Genomic DNA, 27,078 nt, shown 5'->3' with positions numbered 1-27,078 from the left:
GAATTTCAGTGCATATGAGACTCCTGCTGAAGCCCAAGATCTGGGCAAGGGAAGCTCTCATGATAACTAACAGCAAGTGTGAGGCTTGCTTCCTGTTGAAGACAATAATGTAAACTTGCCATTAGAGCAATGGATTTCAGACTGTTCTGGGGAACAGTCTGTATGGAAAGGATTCCACTGCCTTTGAGTTTCACTGTGGTCTCCTTTTGCACAGAACAGCCAAGGGAAGACCCAGCTCATCCTCTTATCTACTATGATTGAGTTTGACTTGGCAAACTCTCATTCCAATAGTGAAGGTAGAAAAGGTACTCACATAGTCTGTCTCCTCTTCATCTTCTCCATGCTCCTTGCGGTTGTTCATTTCTGGGAAGATATCTTTCGCAATGTTGGGCATTTTACCATTGCAGTCCTGGTGTTCGCCATGCCCAGTTTTTCTTGATGCCCTGTGACTGGGAGGGACTGATGGTGCCACTTCAACAAGCTCAGAGGAGCCTTTGGTGTCCAGAGAGAGTGTTCGTCGATGGTGATGAACTCTGACCAGTCCTTCTCGTTCTCCCTCTAATATCTTATGCCTTTCTTCTGATAAGAGTGACTCGTGCTCCGCTGAAGGAGGCTTGTGTTTGAGGCTGTGTCCCCGCGCAAGGCTGTTCCAGCTAGAGCGCCGGCTCCCCCAGCCCCCACTCCGGCCCCAGGCTCCATAGTGAGAGCTACGAGAGCTAGACTGCAAGAAACCAAGAAAGGATTTAATGCTACTGCCCAAAGAAGTAAGTTGTGTGTGTCAGCATTTTCATGGACTTGCATCTAACTTGCCCTGAATTCTAAACTCACAGTACCCATCATGTCCCATGGAGTCGGGGGAGAAGTGCACTGAGATGACAAATGCAAAGGCAAGAGATCTGCACTGCACTGCATCTGTTCAGGAGCTGAAGCCACTACAAAGTGAGGACAAACATACCACTCAAGTGCCCACAACTTTAGACACATCCCTGATCAATTGGTTCAACTCAATAGTTTAAAAATCTTTTGATCCACTAACAGAAGTACCCAATTAACCAAGCAGCAGGTCTTGTTAATGAATTATTATTTTATTACAAGCACTTTTAAAAATTGCAGATGGCAAGCAATAGTGAGAGTGGAGTGACCTAGAACTGGACCGCAAGCAATAGAAAATGGAAGGAGTAGGAGATTGTTGTGGGCTTGTGAGTGATAGTTCAGTAGAAGGGCATGTGCTTTGAATGTAGGAGGATTACCAAGCACAGTGGTGGTTTACCAAAGTTTTTGGACTACAATCCTAAATACAATTTCTCTCTCAGTCTGGCAATCCATGGAGTTAGAACACGTTAATTAACAACAATAACAATGATGATGACTACCTGGAAAGGCAGAACAAAGTTGCATGCTTGAGCACTGGAATCTTTACAAGAAACACATTATATAAATATAGCCGTGCCCAGGAAATGGTGGGATCACAAACCAGACAAAGTTGTTGAAAAATGAAGAGGTCAAAATACTGTTGTATTTCCGCATTCCAACAGATAAACATCTGGTGCATAATACACCAGATTTAACAGTAATAGAAAAGTAAATTGTCTGGATCATAGATGTGGCAAGACCTGGGGATGCATGAATTGAAGTTACAGGACATGAACAAGTAATCAAATACAAAGACCTTCAGACTGAAGTAGAAGAACTTTGACAAAGAGAGGTGAATATCGTGCCAGTAGTGGTGGGTGCTTTCGGAGCTATACCCCCAAACTTAGAAAAACACCTGCAAATCTTAGGAGCAAATAAAAATATCACATATTTTACACAGATGCCTCTAGATCCCTTAGGTCCTTGGGAAGAACCTTGGTATTTAGAAAATACCAGCCACCATCAGGTGAGCTGTGAAGTTGTTAATGTTAATGTTGACATACAAGGATGATGATGATGATTAACATTAACAACTTCACAGCTACCTGATGGTGGCTGGTATTTTCTAAATAGTAAGTCCTTCCCAAGGACCTAAGGCAGTGGTTTTCAAACGCTCCGGGAGATCGAAAACGGCTCGTAAGTTCTTGTGGGGGTGGGGGGAGGCAGCGGCGCCATCCGCAGGATTGCACTGCTGTCTCCTGCCTGCTTCCTCGCTGCCCCTGCCCCTTAAGGGTACAGAGGCCAGGGCCCACAGGCTGGGACGTTGTAACGCCCCAGTCTGAAAAGCCCTGACCTAAGGAATCTAGAGGTGTCTGTGTAAAATATGTGATTCTTTTATTTACACCTAAGATTTGCAGGTGTTTTTCATCGACCAACTGTATCTACCAAGGAACATTGGCGGCAGAGGACTACGACAAGTAAAACAAACTGTGGAAGAAGAAAGAAGACACGTAAGGACGACATCAGGAACAGTAAAGAAAAAATGTTGGCAGAAGTTTATAAGGAGGATGTAATAGAAGTTAATGAAACAAAATAAGCCTACAGGGAGCAAATTGTGAAAAATCAATTAGATGCATGGCATAATAAACTGCTGCATGGCTAATACATCAAGAAAACAGAAGACAAGGTAGACAAGGGCTCCAGCTGGAAGTGCTTGCAGCATGGAAGACTGAAGAAAGAAACAGGGATTTGCTGCACAAGACCGGGCATTACAAGCAAATGTTATGAAGGCAAAAGTGGAAAAGATCTCGAGTGATGCCAAATGTAGGCTCTGCAAAGAAAAAAGAAGAAACAAAGGATCACATTTTAAGTGGGTGCAGCAAAACGGATTTCAAAAATCACCGCAATAAAGTTGCTGGCTGGAACTTTTGCGAGAAATACGGAATAACATCAGTAAAGACATGGCGGGAGCACATGCCTGAAAAGGTGGTAGAAAATGAGCAGAACAAAATCTTGTGGGACTTCACAATCCAGACAGATAAAAAACTGGAACACAATATGCCAGATGTAACTGTGGCTGAGAAGAAACAAGTGATGCTTATTGATGTGGCCATTTCAGGAAATAATTGGATCAAAGAGAAACAATTGAAAGAGAGCACAAAATACAAAGACCTGGAAAATGAAATAGAGTGCCTTTGGGGAAACAGCGACTATCCCTATTGTCATATGTGTCCTAAGTGCAATCCTCAAGGCCCTTAAGAAATATCTGGCCAATACAGGCATTGACAAGATAACACTTGAACAACTGCAACGTGAGCTTCACTACTAGGAACATCAAACATTATTTGGCAATATCTCACTAGTTCTTAAATTCTGGGGTAGAGTTTGCACCCAAAAATCCCAGTCCAAACATCTGGTGGGCTTAGACACCAGTGATAATGAAAAATGCTCTGGAGGGCTCAGTGATGTTGTCACTATCATTGCTGAGCTCCAGAGTGCCAAGAGGGACTCTGTCTGGGGCTTAAATTACAGCTGTGTGGCTGCCCCGCTTAGAGAGAATGCTGCATTTCCCACAAGCCTCAGGAACATCCATGCAGCCCTCCTTTGGGTCACATCCCCGGGTGTGGGAACTACAGAAGTACAGAGATCTCAGGGTTGGAAAATGACTCCAGGACACTGGCTCTGGAGCACATGTGTTACAGATGGGCTTAATCCACTCACCAATGACATCACGCTGCTTTTCCTGGATTCAAGCGCAACAAGGACTTGCTCTGGCTGCAGAGTGCTGCGGGAAGGATTAGCAATTCCAGCAGCTGCCCCAGGCTGATGGATACAAGGAAGGCTGGGGTCAAGGTGTCCATTTGGGGTCATGGGAATGGCACAGAGCTTTGGATCTGAGCAGAACAAAACAACAAAAGGGAGAAAGAGAGTAAGCAAAAGACATTCCTCTAACTTATGTATTTTGTTGTTCTCCAACCAGACAGCACCCATTTAGAAGCATGTTTGGAGGGGCCTTACAACATGTGTGCCTTCAGGCATACAAAGGGGAATGAATTTGAGAGCACCATGTCTTAACTGCTCTCTTATACAAATACCAGGCAGGCTGTAGGAGAATCTAGGTATGAATGCCTCTAGAATGAAGACAACGAGAAATATTGAAGAAAAATAGCCTCTTCTCCCCACTCCCCACTGCTTAAACAGTGCTTTGTACTCTTTGTGCTTCTGTGGAAGTGTGAAAATATGTACGTACATTTTTCCCCTTTTGAGAGAGAAATCTTATCCCAGTGCTGGGTTCACTTGTTTAGTATGTATCAGAGCAGAGAAGTTTCCTTCAGTAAGTTCTTCATTGCAGTAGCAACAGAATCAATAGCTATGGATAGCTAGCCTCTTCAGCACTAGCAATTAAACTTGGAAATACATCTAAATACGCAAATTCACAATAATTGATTTTGTTTGTCTTTTGAGCAGAGGGACAGTTGTGGTTTTGTGCCTTATGCAGGCTTATATACAACATAGAGACATAATAAGAGGAATTGAATAATGAGAGGAATTGAAGAAGACATCAAGTATCCAATGACAGGGCATTTTGAACCCTAGAACTGAGTAGCCCCCAGGACTGGCCCAAGACCTCCTGGCACCTGAGGGAGCATGCCAAATGTGCCCTCCCTGAACCTGCTGATATGCCAAGTTCTGCCTGTCCTGATCCCTGGATTTGAGAAGGAAGAGGGGGCAAAGCAGAAAAGGTGGCCATGCCCCTAGACTAGGCAGCTAACAGGCTGCCAGCCCCACTGCCTGAGGAGGGGAGTGGGCTGATAACAGCTCTCAGGAATTAGCTGGAGCAGGTGCACTTGGGCAAATGAGGTGGGGTGGTTTATGGGGCCTGATCAGGCCACAGGAGAAGAGAATAAAAGGGAAGTCTATAATGAGGCCAGGAAGGCTATGACAGACAGACTGCAAACCCTGAGGAAAAGGAGGTGCCCTCTCCCTGTGCTCAAGCCTAGTGGGTGGAGGAGGGTGAAGTAAACCCCATCCCCATCCAAGCTCTGAGGCTCCTGACAGCAGAGGCGTTCCTGGGGGTCCCCGCGCCTGGGCAACCTCACGTTTTTCGCCCATCACGCCCGTTTTTGCCCCCCTTCTCACCCCCCACCACTGACCCAGAAATAATTGTGGTGACGTCATGGTCACCGCAATTACTTCCGCGCAGCTACCTCCTCCGTTCCCCCTTTGAAAACAAAGGGGGACGGAGGAGGCAGCCGAGGCCTCCACGGAGCCTTCCCTGCCACTTGTAAGTGGCGTGGAAGGCTCCGTGGGGACCGGGAAGCGGCACGCGTCTCCTCCAAAGTCGGCAAAGGAAGGGCGCCCTGGCAGAGCATACTGCACCCCTTGTAGGCAGCACAGAGGTCTCCTCTGGAGTGGTCTGGGGCTGCTGGAAATGGCACCCCAGACAGGCGGGCTTCCAGCAGCCCTACACCGCTGCAAAGGAGACCTCTGTGAGGCTCCGCTGGAGCCCAGGAAGCAGCACGTGTCTCCTCTGAAATCGGAGGAGGTGTGCGCCGCTTCCGCTCTGCCTCTGAGGGATGCCTTCAGAGGCGGAGCAGGGAAGCCCCGGGGCCAGCAGAGCATTCCATGCTGCTTGTAAGCAGCATGGACGGAGGTCTCCTCTGGAACACTCTGGGGCTGCTGGAAGTGGGCGCCCCAGACAGGCAGGCATCCAGCAGCCCCACACAAGATGGGTATCCTAGAGCATCAGTGCCTCTCTAGGGCATCTGTCTCCTATCCTCCTATAAAGGAGGAGGGGAGGGGGGCAGCTCAATTGGTGCTGAGGCACTGACAGAGAGGCAGCAAGCTGCCTCTCCGCAGCGCTCCTGGGCGCTCCTCCTGGGAGGGGTGGGGGCAAGGGTCTGAGAGGTGCCCCTGGAGGGTCAGCGCTCGGGGCATTTGCCCCATTTGCCCCCCTCTAGGTCTGCCAGTGCCTGACAGGAGAGGAATATAGCTTCTGGCCACTTGTAGAATAGATCTCTCTCTCTCTCTCTCTGCCTCATTCTGACTGTCAGCTAGAATGTTTGAACTTGTAAGCAGTCTGTATAGCTGTAAATGCTAAGCTCAGTCCACATTCTGCCAGCACATAGGTCTGAACTGGCAACAGAGGTGGGCATTAGGGTGATTTGCTGTGTTCTCCCATAGGAGTGTGGAGGGTGGCTTTTCATTATCACACAAACCCTCCCTGGCTCTGAGTCGCTAGGTGGATGTTATTGGTGCTTACATCCAAACTCCTGTCACATCAAATCAAAAGCCACTGAATATTTGACTCAAATGTTTCATTCCTCTTTCATATGTTTATGCAATTTGAACAGTAGGTGTTTGATTGATGCTGAAAGTGGGGGCCCAGATCCATCAGAGCTCTGCCCACCTTTAGCATCATTCTCCTGATTCCCCAAAACTCAGGTGGAGGAGCCAACCATCCTGATTCTGCTCTTACCCAAGCTTTCCTGGAACTTGTCAAACTCCTCCATGTTTGATGAACTCTGATCATCATCTGAATATGATCGGTTTGCATCGCCCTGTATTGGGAAAATAAATGCAAAGACCTGGGAATTGTGAGCATCCTAAGAGCAAGAGAGTTTTTTCCCCGCAATCCCAGGATATTCTGATGATGCAGGTGACTAGGGAATCTCCGAGACAGACCAACCACTTCATGGAAATGTGCCACTACATGTGAAAAGGGCGCTCAGAGCACATTGTGCTGACTGATGTTGAATTTGCACAGCTCTTCCTTGCAATTGTCTTTAAAGACCTGATAGGGGATCAGTGGATGCTTTACCATCCTTCTCAACCCTCCAGCAGTTTTCCTAACTTGCCATAGACATTCCTTCTTGAAAGCAGTTACTACAGCAACTCACCTCGGCCTGAAATCCCTCCACGAGGATAGCCACCAACAGGTTAAAGAGAACATAGTTGCCAAAAGTCATGAGAGCCACAAAATAAAGAGATGCCCAAGGTGAGGTTGAAGCCATGCCGTTATACAGCACAACATTCCAGTCCTCCTGAGTCAATATCTGTAAGACAGAACTCAATTTTATGAACCCAAATCAAGAAAAATGAAGGTACGGTGAGACTGTGTTATCAAACAAGTCTCTCTCTCTCTCTCTCTCTCTCTCTCTCTCTCTCTGGCTTCTCAGCTGCTATCTTTTACAGACCATTCATATGCATGGGACTTTCTATCATGAGATGGTTTCAATGAAGGGATGCATCAGCTGTGTTGTCCTGTGCCAAAGCTGCAGGCACTCTCTGAAATCTAGTGAGTTGTCATTCAAAAATCACGGGAGAGTAGCAGATTCAAAGAAGCTCAGTTACAGTAGGTGCAGCTGTGCTCATGACCACTAACTGGTTGTGAACACTGGGATGTATGCACTCGACTTATGCACTCGATGCACTCGACTCGATGTATGCACCTAGTCGATGTATGCACTCGACTTATAGAAACCATGTTAAACATGGCACTGTGCCAAGAAGACTGACTGTTCAAATCTGTTTGAAGTTATTTCAGCAGCTAAGGTGGGGCATGAATGCTCTCTCCTGCACCCTCACATGGCCATTTGGTAGTTGGGACAGCAGCAACTGAACAGTGCATTGCTGGTGCTTCTGTGGCATTGCCTCTGCTTTTCACTACTTGACAGTGAGCAAGAGCATTGCTACCATTGGCAACAATGGCAGCTGCGAAGGAAGGAGAGGAAGTGGAAGCCACTGAGGACAGATTCTTACCCATGGAGTTGGGCTAGAGGTGGTAGCACCACTTGGGGCTGGGTAGAGCGGTGTTGACACCAGCTCTGGGGTGTTGGTGGCTGCAGCAGAATACAGTGAATGCTGGGGAACAGAGCTCCAAATCTGTCAACTGATGTGAACTGCTTCATTCAACTCCATGGTAGGGCAGACTCCAGCTCAGTCCCCATCTATTCCTTATCCTGTGCTTTCTGCACTTCTGGGAACATCTCCTTCCTATTTCCCTTCCCTGTCTTGGACTCACCTGGAATACAGTGACAATGGCCCACAGCAGGGAATCAAAATTCTTCCGGTCAGGAACTGTGTCTCCTGTGTCTGTCCTGAGGCTGAATTTACACCCAAAGATGTGCATTCCCAGGATGCTGTGGGGAATAAGTTAAAAAATACAAACACACACACACAGTATATAATATAGTACTGTATAAATTACTAATGCATTTTTCATGATTAAACTAATATATTCATTTATTTACTTATCATGTTTGCATCCCACCCTTTCTCCAAGAAGCTCAGGAAACTGTAAATGGGTTTCTCCATTTTACATTCTTGAAAACTCTGTTAGACAGATTAATGCTGCGAAAGGTGAGTGGCCACAGCCACATACCAGCAGCCTCCCCACTAGCCTGGGTGCCGGTAAGTCAACACAGGGGGGTGAGTGGGTGGGAAGCATGGGTGGTTGGAACAAGGTTGGGAGGGGCAGCATGGGATGGAGACTGGGGCAAGGAGGAGAGCATAATGAGGCTGGGAAAGGGGTGGTATCAGCAGTGGGGGCACCACTAATATCTGATCTAACCTCATTCCTGACCTTGATATGCCTTCCTGGGTCCACTTGGACTTGCACCAGCTAAATCACTGGAACAGGTCCAAGTAGACTCATTGGAGCATTGGAGGCTTACCCCCAAGCAAGTGAACAAATGTTCCCTTACATGGAGGAGACCTCCCAGACTGCTCCCTGCAGGATGCAGCTGCATCAGCTGGGAGGGGGTTCAATAGGATTGGGCTGTAAGTTGAGGGCCAAACTACAGTTACCTTAAACATACCATTAACAGATAGGGTTAAAAATGGGAAATGAACTATATACAGTCCTTTTAAGACCCATCTGCAGAGTGTGTGTGTGTGTGCGTGTGTGCGTGTGTGTGTATGCGCACGCGCGCGTTTGTGTGAACATTCTCTCCCTCTGTTATTTGTTCACTCTGAACATTTCCCCTGAAGTGACCATTTCTGTACATAGATGCAGTGGGGTGGAGTGGGACTTTCTCTTTCTGCGAAAGCAGGAGAAAGAGAATAGTAGTAACCCATCTCCTCACATAGTACAATGCTCTCACACGTAATTTGAACCCATACAACTGGTCAGCAGTTTGACCCCGCTGCTTCATTTTACAAGACAGGTCTGGGTTCCTGATTTAAGCCCATTTGTTAAGGAAGCACTTTGACCCTGACAGTGATTTGCCAAGCCACTCAATGGGTTTCATGGCTGATGTTGATAGGATCTCAGGTGCCTGTCTCTTGGGTTTGTAACCCCAAATGCCTGGTCAACCCTGCTTACCAGCATGCTGTTAACCTAACATCCAATCACTGAAATCAAGTTAATGTTCACTTTGACAGTTTTGAAGCATATCACAAGACCACAATGGTCATAAAAGGGAAGTTCAAAGAACAAACAAAAAGTTACAGATTCCCCCCCCCCCCCCACAGACACAGACCTGATCTATTTTAAACAAAAGAAACAAGCACACAGCTTCATAGAGCACGCTTAAAATAACATCTATTATTGACTCTGACTGCTTACTGCGGTCTCCCACTCCATTGCTGACCAGCTTGGTATTGCATGTGGTGGTTTACACCAAGCTTATATGAGCACAGTGTACAAGTTTGTACAACATTTTCTTCTGTGTTCCAAGCAAGCAAAATGAGTCTCATATGGATTAATGGTCTGTATGCATGCGTTTCATAATGCAGTGTCTTGGAGTTGGTCAGAGAATCCCCCTTCTCACCTGAATATAAAGATAAATAGCATGAGGAGCATGCAGAAGGTAGCCACATTGTCCATGGTCTTCATCAGCACCACCAACTGACGACGCAAGGCGGGCATAAATCTTACCAACTTCAGCACTCGCAGCAGGCGGAACGTCCTCAACACTGACAGGCCCCCATCTGCCTGGCCTATGATCTCCCAGATGCTACAAATAAGGACCAGAGAACATATGAGAGTAGAGTCAGAGCGAATTTTTGATAAAGACGAGAAAGCTAACCGAACAATGATAGGGCTAGCCCTGAGTCTGCAATGGCATGGTTACGTTATTTGTTGTGGTTCTGCCTTCTTCTGGACTGCGAAGGTATTAACATTCCTTATTTTCAGACTGTGTCTTTTCCTTTGAATCAAATAACAGACTAAGAACCAACATAAATTCAGTTTGCAAGACTGGAAAAGAGCTTTGCCTAAGACTTCAGAAAACTGCTGTCAGTCAGCTAGAAATTACTGGATTAATTAGATGGATGAACAGTCCTATAGAAGGAGCTTCAAACTGTCAGCTGGGAACAGCTGGGGTACACCTCTGCAGTTCAAACCCCAACATGGAGTTTGTTTTATTTATCTTGTTCATGAGAACTCAGTGACACAGTCCTGGATTTGAACCAAACTGTTTCAGGACGAAGGCCAGCTCTCATCCCCCTCCCCTTTCCTTACATCTCAATTAGTGACCCAAGGCTTTGACAGTTACCTGATGATGACAATGATGCTGTCGTAGATGTTGTAAGGGTTGCGGAGATAGTCAAAGAGACCAAAGGCGGCCAATTTCAAGATCATCTCGAGGGCAAACATGCTGGTGAACACAACATTACAGATCTCCAGAATATTGGTCAGCTCTTCTGGCTACAGGAGATAGAAACCAAAAGAATCAGATTCATCCCCTCACATCTGTGACTAAAGTGATCTGCATGACACCAAAGAGACAGGATCACCTGGCTAGAAAGGGGACTCTCAGGGTCTTTCCAAACTATGAGTTTATTTCACCGTATATCTATTTCACCGTATATCTATCTATCTGCAAGACTACTTCAAGTGGTGTGACACCATTTCATGATCTTTTACCTTTTCTCCCCTCTCAACTGCTTCAAAGTTTGTGTGCTCTCTCTCTCCAGCATGCCACTGCATATGTCCCTGGTTTGTTTGTTTATAATTGTAAGGGACCCCCAACCCAACCAGGGCCCTGACTTACCTCGAGGGGGGTGTCCCTGGAAGGGCAAGCTGGCCAGTTGGTCTGAAGGAGAGCCCCCAAGCCTCCATGGGGGAGGGCTGCCACCATCAAATGCAGCTCCACAGGATCCTGACAGGGACAAAAGGGGGGCAACCCCAGGTAGAGGGGGAGAGCAGAGCAACCGAGGCAGGGGCTTGGACGGAGGCAAAAGAGGCACCGGGCAACCCGTCACCTGTGGGGCAAACTGAGAGGTTTGGGGAAGGAGGAAACAGAATGCTGGCCATAGAGCTGGGCGGGGCCAGGGAATTTCCCTTTAAGCCTCACCAGGAAGGAAGAGGCAGGGACAGGGAAGTCAGAGCTGGCCCTATAAAGAGGGAGAAGGCCAGTGATGAGCTGGCTGACTGGGGAGAGGCAGGAGGTGGTGGTTTTCTCCACCCTTTCCCAAGACTAGAACTACAGCCACAACAGGGAGGAGGACCAGGGTGACACAACCCCCCCCCCTGCTACTATCTGAGGCCTCGCCCCAGGGACACTCTGGGATCCACCCTGCTGAACCCAAACACCCCCCACAATAATACCTCTTTAGAATGGGCAACCATTTTGTCCTTGAAAGTGAAAAAGTGGGAGATTGCAGCAGTTTGGGAATTACCACCAAATGTATTGAGAGCCAGGATGGGGTAATGGTTCTGGTGCTAGATTTAGACCTGGAATATTCAGGTTCAAATCTTTGCTCAGCCATGAAGCTTTTTGGGTGACCTTGGGAACGTCACTATCCCTCAGGCTCACCTACCTCCTTTGTTGTGAGGACAAAAGGAAAGACCCATGAAATCCTAAACACACTTAACTTGAGAATAAGCCCCATTACTTCTGAGCAAACATGTATAGGATTGCCCTATTGAAGCTCTTCAGGACATTGCATTGAGGGTAGCCATTATATGCATTATTGAAGAACCATGTGCATATTGTTTACATTTCACCACTGGAAGAGAACTGAGAAATGTAGGCATCAAAAATTCTAATATGAATTATACTTAGGACTTCTATTATTTATTTGAGTGTGGCTGATGCAACAAAGAAGTACCATAGTTCAATAACAAGTTTATGACTTTGACCTGTAGAATGTAGATTTTAAACAACAGTCATTGCTCTCAAACACAGCAGCATTTTGGATATTATGTATTTGTAGTGAGCCAATAGACGCACGTTATTTAACTTGGTAATGTTTCAATGGCAGTTTCTACAATAATAGCATTTTGCATTGAAATTAGACTTCTATGATCACCAGATTCCTTTTTCCCCAAGACGATTGGTAAATGCTGGTATTATTTCTGTCCTTTCATTAATTTCTGTTTAATTAATCCAGAAAATCACCAACGGATAGTTTAAGTCTGCTTTTCTGCTTGTAATTACGATGTGTTTATCATCCCCATCCATCATTGTAGGCCTGCAGGTATTGCCCACAGTCCTGCAGGCCTCGGAAGCCAGAGTGTTCCTCTATTCCCCCTTCCTTGCTTTCTCAGTTTTCCCCTTGGCTTTATCCCCTGGCCCCACTTCTACCAGCATTCCTCCTCAACCAATTTGCTGGGCCCTTGTTCTGGTAATTTCCCCCCCCCCCATAACTCTCTCTTGGCAATGGTATAAATAATTACCCAGGGGAATATCAGTAAGCATGAATTAAATAGCGGAGGAATGCTGAAAAATGAGGAGCAGAAAGACCAGGAAGACGGTAAGAAATGAAGAAAGAGTGATCAGGGAAGCAACATCTCTGTCCTATTAAGTTACAGGACCCAGTTGACATCTTACTCGATTTTATGTAACTTGTGAATTCATATAATGATCATTCCCCCATAAACATAACAGAAAGTGGTGTGAGCACGTGGAATGCATTCTTTCAGATAGGTGCATCAGGAAGACGAATGGTGCGAACCCATTACACGGGGGCAACAGATGCTTGAAATGGAAGTATCCTGTCAGAAATGCATTCTTACTTTGAAAATTTATATCCTGTCTTTTGATGGAAAGATTCTTAAGACGTAGCATCATCAGACCCGAACACATTCCTTCCAGTGAACTCTGTGGTGATTTATGCAACCTGGTGAGTAGTAGATAGAACAACTCCCCTTTCTACCTCTTTTCACATTTAAATGAGAAAGATGCTTAAATCAACAGTAGCAAGGGGGGAAATGGTAAGTACCACAAATGCTGCAATGTGCCCTGTACGCGGCCCCTCCCACTCGCCACTGGAGCCATTCTGGGAAGCGATGGCAACAAGAAAGCGCTCAAGGAACTAAACAGCATCTCCTCCACATTGCTGTCACTACCTGGAATGACTCCGATGTGGGAGGAGCTGAGTGGGGGCACTTACATGGCGTATTGCGACATCTGCATTACTTACAGTTTTGCTCCCCCTCTAGTTATGCTACTGTAAATCAACCATGCATGAGAGAGAAACCAGGATTTATGCTCGGATCCTTTACTGTCTTCTAGCAAATTGCAAATAACATTCATTCATTAGGGCAAGAAAAAGACAGTCTCGCTTAGTTCTTTATCCAGTGATTGAATGAATCGGCGGTCCTGCTGCTTCCCAGCCACCTGCCCTCCAGTTGCTTCTTCCCAAGTTCTCATTCCCGTTCCTGAGCGCTTTGTTCCACACAATCTTCTGTTTAATGGCACCAAATGGTTTTGACAACTGCTGTCCAAAAAACTTTTCAGGCGGAAAAAGCAAAACCCTTCTCTCTCCTAATTCATTCCAACACTTCATTGTGATCAATGACCTCCTGCTAATTTGAATATGGAAACGGGGGAGAAAGACAACAACAGTACACCTTTCCCCTGCCAGAGGATTTTATTAAAGCTGTCAGTTTTCCTAAATGCAAATGTAAAGGTGGGTACACGTGGGGGAAATGAGGATTCAATTCCACCTATAATTATGTTTGTCTAAAATGTTCTTGTCGCCAATAGAATCTTTCCTCCCTGGCCAAATAGCAATCAGGAGGGAGGGGGCTAATCTGAATCAAGATTGTGTTGACTTAATCAAGACTCTACCTTGTTTGAGGACAAGAGAACCAATCAACCATTTGGAAACATATGACCAAAAAACCAGAAGCACCAGAGCTCTGATCACTCCATGGGCCCCAGGTGCATTTTTATCCTCCATGAGAAACTTTTGCAAGTAGACAAGAGAGGACCAAAGCAGTCACACAATGTTGGTTTGTATGTTGTTGCTGTTGTTGTTGTTTTTTTTTTAAATGAAATCTCCCCCTTTTCACAGGATTCAGGGAATCTTACAACAGGTTAAAACAAGATTTCAAAAACTATAACAATGGACTATTGCCAATGTTTTGTATTTTTAAAAAAACAAAGAAGGAAAATAGCCCCACTGTGGCTTTACACAACTTAGAGCACAATCGTAACCCCTTATGTCAGTGCTTTTCAGCACTGACATAAGGGCAATGCAGCTCTGAGGTAAGGGGGCCTCCGTGAGTGACACCCAACTGCAGGATGCAGCACATGTCCCATTGGCATCGCTATGCCAGTACTGGAAAGCACTGCCATAAGGGGTTAGGACTGCACTCTTAGAGGTACACAGACAGTTGTGGAAATATAAACCCATGGCCTGATCCTGTTGTGACAGAGTTGGGGTTTTCCCCTCCATGACCACTTGCTACCACCAGTGCATTGGGTTTCTTTGAACCATTCCATTCCCACTCTGAGCACACAACTCCAAAATCAGGTAAAAGTCTTTATTAATAAGCTGAGGTTGTACATAAGAAGCCACTACTCACACCATAGTGGCCTTCTCAAGAGGAGCTTGAGGATAAGTCAGTGCACAACAGGCTATACAGAAAACAAGAAAGCTAGTCTAAGTCTACGCTACTGGACATAACACTGGTACAGGTTCAAGTTGACCTGTTGCGGCTGATGGGGGGTTACATTGGGGCAAGGGGACAAATGTGCTGTCTCTGGTATTCGGAGGCAGTCTAACTCAACCTATTTTGCTGACATGGCTAATTTCTGTCAAGAGACGGTGCTCCATGAATCCAGTTTCATCTAAGCCAATGACCATCACCACAGTGGGTGACAGCGAACCATATGCATTTATCAAACGGCACGAAGAAGTGCTTAGTTTTGTCTATCCTGGATGCTGGGGTAGGCTGATCTAAAGAGAATAAACCCTGACCAGAACCCAGCGTGTCACACCCTAAGTGCATGGAATCTGGCTCTGTTTTCACAGCAGTAAGGTAAAAGCACTCTGTACATGCTCAAAGCTACCCTCATCTGCCCTTGGAGGGGAAAAAAACTGGTTCTGGAGCTAAACTGAAGCAAATTCTGGCTCAGAAGAGACTTTTCTCTATCTCTCTTTGAGGTTTGAGGTTGTGACAAATATTGTTGTTCTGGGAGCTCTGTAAATAGTCCTAAACTAGCAAGAATGTTAAAGAAACAATTCTGGATCTCTCACATAAATCTTCCTTTAGTTGCCTGGCTTCTGGGTAATCTCTTCTTCATGTAACTTTTGTGTTTATAGCTTCTGAATACCAGCAGGTGATTATCCTGATTGTCCTGTGCCCTTAGTCATCACCAATCAAAGTGATACCAAATCAGTTCCTTTCATCTTTCCGCATCAGAGCCGTCCATTTAAAAAAATGTTTTATGTTTTTATATTGTTTTCATCTGAGCTTAGCAACATTTTTTTTGAAGACTGAGGTGCCTACATTCCTGCTTATTATATGAAATATCAACTCTAAACAACCTGGAGACATCAACACCCCTTTTAAAAGGCTATGCCCACGTTGTCTGATTCATAGGCAGATTCTGGGCTATGAATATTCCATCAACATGCAGCAAGATTGTGGGCACGTTAGTCAACAAATATAGGTTATCACTATACTGCAAACATGTAGAGGGAACCAGCATTTTCTACACACAACTGCTAACTGATGCAATGTTTATGAGAAACAAACAGTGCTTGGGAAGGGGGCTATTTGTGTTTTTGTGTTTTTTTAAAGAAAATTTCCTTTCTACCATTTCAAACATCTGAGAGCTCAAAATGGCTCACAACAGGATTAGGATCACAATTTAAACATAATAAAATTTAAACATTATTAAATAAAATTTAATAACAAAAATTAAACACTGCCACAAAAAAAAAAATGATGACAGGTGAAGACTTGGCAGTCAGAACTCAAAAGAGAAACTAGCCGAAAATAAATATTCAGTGACTGCTGAAAGGAATACAGGCTGGGTACCAAGTGAAGCTCCCAGAATAGGGAGTTCCACATACTGGGGGCCACCATGGAGAAGGCTTTCCAACCAACTACTGAGCATTTGGAGACACAGGGACAAGCAAGATGCTTTAATCAATTGACAAATCCACATGGTGGGGTGGGGGAAAGTTGTCCTTTAGGTATCCTGCTCCTCAGCTGTTTAGGGGTTTAAAGTTGGACCAGTACCTTGAATTATGCCTGGAAAAGGGACAGGAAACAAGCGTGGCTGATATAAGGGAGGAGTCTTCAAGGACAGCCCAATGCAGAATGTGTTGCAGTAGTCTAACCAAGAAGTGTCTGAGACATGTATTAACACTTTTCTTAATATTTATATCTTAATTTATATTTTTCTTAATTTATATCTTAATATAAATATCTTAATTATATCTTAATAATTAATATCTTAATATTTTGAACAAAAAACTTTTGCTTGCTATACAACAAAACAAAGAAGAAATTTTAAAACTGGATTCTTTGCTCTAAAGAGGCTCATAACCAGTGTTCCCCCTGAGCTGTGCCATGCAGGTCAAAGCCAAGCTCTGCATAGCACTGAGCTTGGCAACCTGGAAGTTTGGCTATGAGGCATGACATCATCTCTGACCGTCCAGAGATGGTGTCACTACATAGGATGCAATACAGGAAGAGAACCCTGCACCGGCGTGAACGCTTTACAGAGCATATAGCTCATAACCTTATAAAAAAATTGGAGAAGACATTATGCTGAGGTGAGTAGGGACTTAAAAGGTGCCTTTCTGCCTAGTTAGCAAGGATAGACTGAGGACAACAGATAATGACCATGATTGCTCTCTCCAGGAACAGGTTGCGTGGAAAGCAGCCCAGTGTGGGCTGGATGAGGGAGGCCCAGCAATCCAGAACAAATCCCCTTGTCCTCTTGCCTTCAGCACCATGTTTAAAATAAGCAACCCAGTCCGGTTGAGGAGAGCAAGGCTGCTGCATTGGGAGGCAGTGGAATTTGCAGTAATACTGCAGTAATACTGCCAGTTCCTAGTTCTTATAGCCAGTGGTGTCACTAGTAGGGCGCAGGGGGTGCAGGCTGCACTGGCTGATGGGCATGGGTGTGTGTGTGTGTGTGACACCACTATTGGCCAAAAATTTTAAAATCTAGGAATTTTTGAATAATGTTGTATATCATTTGATGCGTAATTTCATGCAGAATGCAATGAAACAAACCACATTGAAACATATCTATTCTTTCAAAAGTTATAGCCAAAAACCCCAGCAAGAGTAGGGCTGTAGGAGTAGGATACATCACCATACCCGCTGCCCGGGACACTGCCCAGCCCACTACATGGGAGGAGGTCTATCATGGGGGCGACAAGCTGGCCTCCCACACCAGATGACACCAAGCCTAGTGACGCCACTGCTTAAAGCTGGGCCATCGGAGATTCAAGATCAGGCTTAATCATAGACTCCAGTGTGAACATTTGGTATGGCTGCCTTGCATTCTTTATCAAATAGAGCATGATGAAGCCAAGTGATACTGTACTGTTATAATAAATGGTGTTGGGGGATCACTGTCACCCCCACGGGTGCCATAAAAAGGGCACCAGGATACAACAACTGTGAAGCCGTGTACTTAATTGTATAAAGTACTGCATCTTTCAAGGTGTGCACTACTGAGCTCACTGCCCTGTGCTGTGCAGAGGAGATTGGGCTTATCCTTATGTGCCCTAAGAAGTGCCAGGGTGCATCAAGATGCTGGAAGACACAGTGTCATGAAGCGAAATGATGAAATGTCAGGCCTCATTTGGGAAAGGAAGCCTTCAGCTAAGAAGAGGACTCACCTACGCTGTCACACCATTCTCTATCACTGCACTGTCCCATCTAGCACTCCAGGGACTGCCTGCTCTGCTGCATTATGAGCAGGCTGCTGCAAAGTACATTTTTAATTGACAGTTTAAGCAGCAGGCACACTTCAGCCTTCTGAGACTTTCGGGATGTCTGTACTGACTGCCCACTGACACCCAACACTTCCTGAATTCTTAGATACAGAAGTCCCAGAGAAAGAGAGAAGAGAAAGAGAGGGGAGAGAGAGAAAGACAGAGCACACTTTAGCTAACTAATTAATGTCAGATGAATACTTCCTTTGAAGTGCACAGTCTAATTACAGCAGAACTAATAATACACGGATAATAAAGAAATCTTGGGAGGAGAAAGGTATAAGAGGAGGAAGCATGAGTTTGATGAAGCACTGTACACAATGCTTATTCTTCCTAAAAAATACTTGGATTATACCATTTGACCAACGTGGCCACCTACAGTTTTGCAGTTTTGGGAATGCCTCAATTGGGCCACCCAGGAGAGAACCTTTTGAACAGAGAAGGATGTTTTACTAACAGACAGTGGGACTATGCTGAGGAGGGAATGTCTTTTAGCACTCAGTAATATACCCAACATGACTTCATTGGACTTTCAATCTGTGTTAACGACTCCAATTATTTTGCCTGCCTTGGGAATAAAAAAGCCCACCTTGTCGTTATTTCCCCCCCCCCCCCCGATCTGATTGGAAGGAATCTGGGACTGAATTAATTTACAGATTTTATATTTACAGAATATGGGGTGGGGAGGAAGAGGGTTCAACCACTGTTTTCTTTTTCTGAAATGTCTCCTGAATGTGTACTGAAATCATCACACATCCCTCAGAGGCTGACTCAAGTCTACATTAAAACTTCCTAAACTTCTTCATTTGATTTTACAAACTGCAAAGTGCTAGGAAACCAACAATAAGCCCCCCCCCCCTATTTCTCCCTCCCTTCCTCTCTCTGCATATCATCTAGCCCAGTGATTTTCAACCTTTTTCGTCTCACAGCACACTGACAAGGCACTAAAATTGTCAAGGTACACTATCAGTTTTTTGACCATTGACAAGGCACACCTTGTTGCTGGTTGGGGGCTCACATCCCCCAATGGCCCTACTAATAAATGACCCTCCCCCAAATTCCCACGGCACACCTGGGAACCATTCACAGCATACCAGTGTGCCATGGCACAGTGGTTGAAAATGACTGATCTAGCCTGATGAAGAATGCTAAAGAGTTCAGAAGCTTGCTGATTGATACCTTGTGACTTCTTGGTTGGTTGTAATAAAGCCATTACCCAACTTTGGGCTGTGGATTTTTCTTCTAGTGCAGGGGCCTCCAAAGTATGGTCTGTGGTGCACCAACAAAAGCCTCTTGGGCACAACATAGTGGTGGCAATGCCTTATCCACCCTACTGCCTCCTGTCATCGCATCTGATCTTTGTAGAAACTTGTGCTTCTGCTGTTGATTGTCCCAGAAGGCTCTGCACCCCTATTACCTGGGGGAAGAGGTTGCCTAGCACGAGTTTCTACAAATATTGGGCATGACAACAGAAGGAGGTGGGATAGAACAGTAAGGCGTCGCCACCACAGTGCCTGAGAGGCTTTCCTTGGTGCGCCAGATTCAACCCACAGGCCATGTTTCCTTTTTACTTCCTGGACATTTCTAAAAGTCACTTCCAGTTTGCTGGCAGCCTTCCCCCCCCCCCCCAATTTCACTATCTGCAGAATTTGGTATCCATGGAGGGTCCTGTAATAGATCTCCCGCAGATACCTAGGCCCACTATACAGCAATTATTGCTTCTTCTTAATCTCAGACACCCTGGGTGTAACTTGAGATCAGTGTCTAGCACCTAGTGAGGCTAATCAACATGAGCCTCTTCCTATACTCAACTCCTCCTGAAATGATTATAAACTGTAACTTTAGGGCTACTGCAAAATGCACAGCTCTCTCTCCCTGCTTTTTACTTTGCTTAACATCAAGTCAGATGACAAATTCTGGAAAACCCGAAAGCTTGCTTAAGACTTTGTGTCACTTTGCTTGGTCCTCATAACGCCAAGGAGAACAACCCTAATTTGCACTGTGCCACCTTACCCCTTGCAAGATGGGGTGCAGGCCTGGCTGGGGCTCACACACACCTGAGGAAGCTCCAAAATGTTGCTTTCTCCCTCCTCCTGCCCCCCAATAAAAAAAATTATTCTGTGTGCATTGGTGTGTGTGAGCCTCTCCTCCTCCCAGTGGCTAAGGGAGCTGAACCGAGCCACCTACTCCTTCCTCCCTGCTTTGGCTGCCTTGACTGCAGCCTCCTTACTTGCCTAGGTCCTGTTTGAAATGAACCGGAAAAACAGAACATGCTGGGCTCCCAGCATGCTCCGCTCTTCCATGTCATTTAAAATAGGACCTGGGCAGAGCAAGGAGACTGCTGAAGTTGAAGGTAAGGGAAAAAGGAGGGTGGATGACTCCACCACTTCATCTTCCAGCCCACTTGGCTGCTTTCCTAAGTAACCAAGAGCTGCTTATAGAGCTGGTGGAAGATGTGGCAGGGTTTTCCCCCTTCTTCCTTAGAGCAAGTGGGAAAGGGACTGGCACACAGATTGCCAGTCCCAGCGAGCTGGAGAAGGCAGCAAGAAGATGTGGGCCCCTCTCCTCATTTTGCCTCCCCTGAATCTGCTTGGCACAAGACTATGTGTCTGCGTTTTCAGTGGGCCAAACCCTGATAGGGTGCCTCCTTTATCCAGTCTCACCCATCAAAGGAAGGGGCACCTATGCCTCCCTGATACACATCTTTTACCAGAATTCCAGATCAAGTATTGTTCCAGAGACTACATCGGTCAGAAAATCTGGGCAAGGATGTGCTCTGGTCATCTCTTATCTTCACAGTAGAGAGCGCACAAATCCCATGAACATATACCAACCTACATAGTTCATTTTTGGTAGATGAGTGGTTGGGATTTTATGCAGAAGTGTCAGCTTTGTGTGAATGTGACCAGGCCTTTTGATAAGCCATTACACAGCCTTAGCACACATCCTCGGCATCATGACTCATTATTGCAAGCACAGAAATAAAACTATTTTAATAAAACAGAATCAAAACAAATTCATTACAACAACCAGTTTATTCATCTTCTATAGAAAACCTACAGTGGGGTAGGGGTACAGTGGGGTAAAGTGTGCCTACTTTGGGAATAGATCACTGAGTAAACACAACTAATTTGCATGACTTAATTGCCTCCGATTAACATAAGTTGCAAATTTTTTGTGAAGTTAGTTGAGGTCACACTATAGAGGTTCATTGTTTGATATGAAAACTTTGAATCAGCCCTTGAAACAATGGAGTAAAAAAAAAAGCACAGAGGAAGAAAAACAGTGAATTTGGAAACCATTTCACTGACTTCACAGCTTAGGTTGTAAACTTGTAGGCAGTTTGTCCTTTTCAACTCAATTATTGCACTCCACCTAGTACAGAGGCACTTTATCACTAACAACAACAAATCTCAAAATAATTACTCCTCTTACAATCCCTTTGTGCACTGGCTGTTGCATCGTCAGACTAATCTGCGCAAACCACAAGGCATAGAAATGTTCTCCGAAAGACACAGGGATTGCTGGAATTGCCCAAATTCTAATGCAGCTTTCTCAGCTCTCTCCATGCGCCTTGGCAACGGTTTCTTCCCCCCACTGACCTCCCCTACCCATGACATTAGACTCCACAGACAAGACTCCCACATGACAGGAGAACACAGCAGCTTTAGCTTGTCAGTACAAACATTTGAGATCTGACACAGATGGCCCTTAGGTTGCAACCCCACTCAATATTATGAGGATGAAATTGGTAACTGATTGTTATGTGCTGAGGCTTTCACACTGAAGATAGTCACGTTTGGGTCCAAGCAGGCAGCTGGTTTCTATATCCGGATGCATTCTTTTGCTGATAGAAGCTGATCAAAAGATGGGTCCCTGCCCCTCTGCCCCTTGAGAGGATGAAAGACTTCCTTGTGTTCTGCTAATGGAGGACTCACCTGTTTCTCCTATACTTCTGTACAGCACAACACTCTTGTGTGTCTCTTAATTAAGCTGGAAAGACTGGCAAGCTGATGGATTTGATTTGAACGGCGGGGTGAAGTGCCTCTGCTGTCCCCAGAGGGTATATTAAACTAAACCAAATAGACTAAGGATTCAGTTAGCTAATGAAGGGAGAAATGAGATGGAAGGAGGGGAAGATGATGGGGGGAGGCAAAGGAGACAAGGGAGCAGACCGGGGAGAGATCAGTTGGATTGAGGATACAGGGAGAAGGATGCACGAGGAGATAGAAATGGAACAGAGAAAAACCAGGGAATTAGCTGAAAACAGGGGGTGAACAAGCAAGCAAGCAAGTGAACAAAGACAATGAATGGAAGCAAAGGGAGAAGGAGCCCTCAGCAGAACTGCTACTTCATCTCATTCCTAAATCTTGTAGGTAACATTTATTTAATGAGCACTTGCACCTGATAACAGCTGTTGCCTGGTGGACTTACAGGCTGCTTCCACCCCACTCATCTATACGGGGCCACGCCATCTTCACGTGTGCCAGATATGTTCAGTCCTGCCTCTTTATTGGACTGTAAACTCAGTGTGCAATCCTATGCATGTCTACTCAGAAGTAAGTCCCATTGTGTGCAATGGAGCTTACTTCCAAGAAAGTGTGCATAGGATTGTAGCCTCAGTCTCCCAAAACTACCGCTACTGCAAAGCCTCTAATCATTGCAATGGGATTTATTTCCTGTAAGATCCTGATGGCAGGGGGAAGATGTGCATACCCAGAGCGACACATATAAAATAATAAGAGCCAGAGTGGTGTAATGGTTCGGGAGTTGGACTTAGACCTGGAAGACCCAGGTTCAAACCTCCGCTCAGCTACGAGGCTTCCAGGATAACTTTGGGGTAGTCACTATCTCTCAGCCACACCTACTGCACAGGGTAGTTGTGAGGACAAAAGAGGGAAGGAACCATGTACACCACCCTGAGCTCCTTGGAGGAAGGGCGGTATAAAAATGTGAAAAATAGAAATAGAATAAGAAAGTTTATAACTACAAGGGGAAGTAGCAGATTCAGGAGCCTTTCCCCACTTTCTTAGCACATCCATTCAAATTTGAGGTCTGGGCCTCATGACTTGTCTGTGCCAGAGGCACTAGACTCTTGGGGAAAGGGAGAAAGGTGTCCCAACAACCACAGCATGCTAGAGAATTTCCACCAGCCTTAAACTGCACAGAATCAGACTGCTGGGTTAATTTACTGGCTATCAGTTTAGTTACCTGTTCGTGATGCTCAATGCCCATGCTGATCGTGTTCACAAGGATGGCAATCATTATCCCACGGTTGAAGTATTTGCTCTCCACAATTCCCCTCAGTTTGATCCTCACTTCTTGCCACATGTCACTGCAGAGAGTTAACTGTCCGCCTTCCTCTCCATCCTCCTCTTCTTTCTCCAGGTCTGCAGCCCCCTCACTTCCTTTCCTTTCATCTCCCTCTTCCTCATTGGTTTCCCCTCCTTCTTCCTGATCGGAGTCTGCACTGTCAAGCACAGAAAGTCTCCGAGCTTCTTCCCGCTGGGCCTTGTGACATCTTGGACAATTGCTGGGATCAGAAGTCAATGTCATGGCAATAGGCTGGCCGAGGCCTGGTGGCATGCAGTCCACAGAGTTGTGTTTCCGACAGCGCCCTGGGTGAGACAGACAAGGATCAAATGCAAAGGAAAAAGATTCATTTTTTTCAAGATAGTTTCTCAGTTCTGCATCTTGGTATTTAATTAAGCATAACAGCTCCTAAAGTGAGTTGCTAGCCATCTTAAAAGGGAATGAAATTAAGCACTGGAACAGCCTGACAACAGAAGTGTTAAGGCCATAATCACCGGGAGACTTTAAATGGAGATTGCTTGTCTCTCAGAGATATGCTCCACTTCAGCCACAATAGATTGGACTCAATTGTGTTCAGATATGCAGCAGGGGCAGAACAATTCTCTAGACTGTAGGAATCATTGAATAAGAGGCCTGACCTGCATTATCCAGGAGGTAAAAAAAAATTACCAAACATTCTTCTGTCTTTAAAATCCATGAAGCCCTATTGATCACGTAAACAAACAATTCAGAAATGCAATTCTTTCTGGGGGGGAAAAGTAATGCTGAAACAGTTCTTGCCTGTGTTCATCAGATCTATTCTGACTTCATTGGCATGGTATGTTGACTTTAGTATCAATGTTATATATTTTATTAGCTGTCATTCCTGTGAGGTCTGCAGAACAGACAAGGATGTGAGGAGAAAGGGAAACAATCTGATGTGGCAAAAACGTTTGTGACGCCTGACGGAGTTCAGCTGAAATAATTTCCAGATTAGGATCACAGCCTTGTGGTCCTCGCCATTCTTCCTGCACTAAGCCTTAAGGGCATTTTGCCACATGTCACAGCAGAGAGGCAACTGCCCACCTTGTGTCCACCTGTCCATTTTGGTCCCAGCGGAGCTGAGTGAGAGAGTAGACGCAATTTTATGTTTCTTTTTGGTAGTAAGGGCCACTTCACACACGGTTATAGGAAGAATATGGAAATCATTTTCGGTCTACAGTTATAAATGTAAATCGTGACAGCAACAAGCACGTATATCATATAGGAACACTCGTCAAGGAGATAGGATAGATCCTGTCTATAGACCCTGCAGAACCCCTGTGGAGGCTCCTCTCAGTGGCAATGCTTCAGCGGTGGCTATACAAAGCGGCAGGTATAGGAAAGGGGACAGGTGTGGCAGCAGTGGAGCGTGCTGGTGCCAAAACTTGGTGTGCTCTGAGCTCAATTTGCAGTAGGTTCAGGAGGCTGAGACATGGAGTTGGCCATTCTGAACCCCAATGCCTTTACGAGTTGCAGAGGCATCATTATTCTGAGCATATCACAGTGAAAGTCCTGTGCAAAATGAGTATAGATCATCATAAAGGGTCATACTCAAAAAAATCATCACTGAACAGGTTGGGGTTTATTTTGTTTTTGTTTTTTTTGGTTAAAAACACATGAAAATACAAAACACCACCTTTCTGGTGTCACAATATCTGAATAAAAACACAAAACACCACCTTTTGGTGTTTAAGATATTTTCCAGAAATAAAAATAGATTTCTTTTCCAGTTAGAAATAATACTGTGGCTGCATCTGCTGACACTATATCACCTACCAAGTCCATTTTTAAAGTGATTACAATTTATTAAAATGCACCCTTGGAATAAAAACACATAATACCACAATTTGCTATTTTAATCAAGAAATTTTGTAAAAAAAAATATCACCAAAAAAACACACCCCTGCCTACAGGAGATAAAATGCTCTTATGGTTGGAAAGGTAGAAAATTGTAAGTTGGGCTTGAAAATCTGTTTCTTTTCTTTTCCTTGCTGAGTTCATCTTAATGGAAAGTTAGGTGCTGAAAGGTATTTTTTAATGTCACTGTCCTCAGATTGGAGCTGTGCGTTATTCAAACACAGGCTGCAATCCTGTACACATTTTCCTGGGAGTAAACCCCATTGAACACTATGGGATTTACCTCTGAGTAGACACACCTAGGACAATGCTCATAGTGTAGAGATATAAGAAATCTTTATTGGCATATTTAAAATCCAAGCAGTATAAAATAAAGGACTGGATGGAGGGATACACGAATCAGACAGTTCATCTCCAACCATGACCAACCAGGCCTTGCTGCCACGTATCAACCATTTGAGACCATCATAGAAATACGTCTCTTAATTATCATATTTATATATTTGGCCACCACCCCAGAAAGCTCTTCATTTACCCCACTAAGCATGTATATAATTTTATTCTGGTCATTCCAACCCCAGAAAGCGGCCAAGATCGGCAATAAGTAACTTATACGAAGATCCTGAAATATAGGGCAATATAATAATATATGATAGAGTGTTTCTATATTACCCAGCCTGCATGGGCAAACTCTGTCTGCACCTGGAATACCGCTATATCTTCCAAATAGCTGCTCAGATGGAATGACATTATATCTCTCGCTAAGGTAAACGCTCTTTGTTCTTGGGGCATTCAAAGAAGTCAAAATACATAGACCTCCTTCCAGGTAGAATAGAAAGATGACGATGTAATGCAGAGCAGATTTTGAAGGCATTGTGATAAAGGTCCTGCTGCTCAATGTCAAGGAGCCTTGTTTCAAGGCTCTATAGGCCTGCTCTGAGGGTTATGCACCTAAGTCTGAGGAGAGCCCCACAGAGCAGACTTTTTTTACTCAATAGAGTTAAGCCTGGAAAAAGTGGGGAATCAAGTAAGAGACCACGTATCAGACTATCTTGATCTGACTGGTGATACACTCTAAGCCAATATCTAAAAGTCCTAAGCCATGCCAGGGTTTCCAATCTGTGCTGTCCTGTTTCCAAACAAAGAGTTGCATAGGCTACACAGTGTGGCATCCCTAGGATCTTATGTAAAAACATCGCTTGCACTCTCTCAATTGTGCAATCAAGGGCCGATAACCAAATTGGAATTCCATATAAGAGCTGGGAGATAGTTTTCGCATTAAAGGCCAGCAGTGCAGCTGGGATGTAAGAGTTACCCCTGGTCAAATGGAAACGCATGATCGCTTGGGTTGTAACCTTGGCTAAATTCACTGCCATTTTGCAATGTGTAGCCCAAGATGTGTAGCTCATAGTGTATATGTACTTCATTTCTGAACTTCCTACTTGCCAATTTAGGGCCCAGTCCCACTCAGTTTTCCAGCACCAGTGCAGTAGCAATGCAGCCCCAAGGTAGAGGAACAAATGTTCCCATACCTTAAGGAGGTGTCTGTGACTGCTGCCCCACCACAAGATACAGTGCATGACCCATTGGCACAGCTGCACTGGCACTGGAAAATTGGATAGGATTGTGCCATTAGTTGTATCTTTACCCTTATGCTTTATGAAAGGGCTTACTACAGTAAGAACATAAGAACAGCCCCACTGGATCAGGCCATAGGCCCATCTAGTCCAGCTTCCTGTATCTCACAGCAGCCCACCAAATGCCCCAGGGAGCACACCAGATAACAAGAGACCTCATCCTGGTGCCCTCCCTTGCATCTGGCATTCTGACATAACACATTTCTAAAATCAGGAGGTTGCGCATACACATCATGGCTTGTACCCCGTAATGGAT

At 45.1% G+C, this 27,078-nt stretch overlaps 1 protein-coding gene across 1 annotated transcript in view; it reads right to left on the bottom strand.

Moving 5' to 3' along the window:
• Nucleotides 1-27,078, bottom strand: part of CACNA1I (calcium voltage-gated channel subunit alpha1 I) — a 301,200-nt gene that overhangs the window by 63,630 nt on the left and 210,492 nt on the right. The window contains exons 9-16 of the mRNA XM_066634415.1: nucleotides 23,206-23,612; nucleotides 10,353-10,504; nucleotides 9,627-9,812; nucleotides 7,877-7,994; nucleotides 6,753-6,908; nucleotides 6,332-6,413; nucleotides 3,574-3,746; nucleotides 314-721 (exon numbers count right to left, since the gene is read on the bottom strand). Coding sequence (XP_066490512.1) covers nucleotides 314-721; nucleotides 3,574-3,746; nucleotides 6,332-6,413; nucleotides 6,753-6,908; nucleotides 7,877-7,994; nucleotides 9,627-9,812; nucleotides 10,353-10,504; nucleotides 23,206-23,612 — 1,682 coding nt within the window. The remainder of the gene's footprint in view (nucleotides 1-313; nucleotides 722-3,573; nucleotides 3,747-6,331; nucleotides 6,414-6,752; nucleotides 6,909-7,876; nucleotides 7,995-9,626; nucleotides 9,813-10,352; nucleotides 10,505-23,205; nucleotides 23,613-27,078) is intronic.

Source organism: Tiliqua scincoides, chromosome 7, assembly GCF_035046505.1.
Source record: "Tiliqua scincoides isolate rTilSci1 chromosome 7, rTilSci1.hap2, whole genome shotgun sequence".
Lineage (NCBI taxonomy): Eukaryota > Metazoa > Chordata > Lepidosauria > Squamata > Scincidae > Tiliqua > Tiliqua scincoides.
This window is presented reverse-complemented; position numbering and strand designations above follow the sequence as displayed.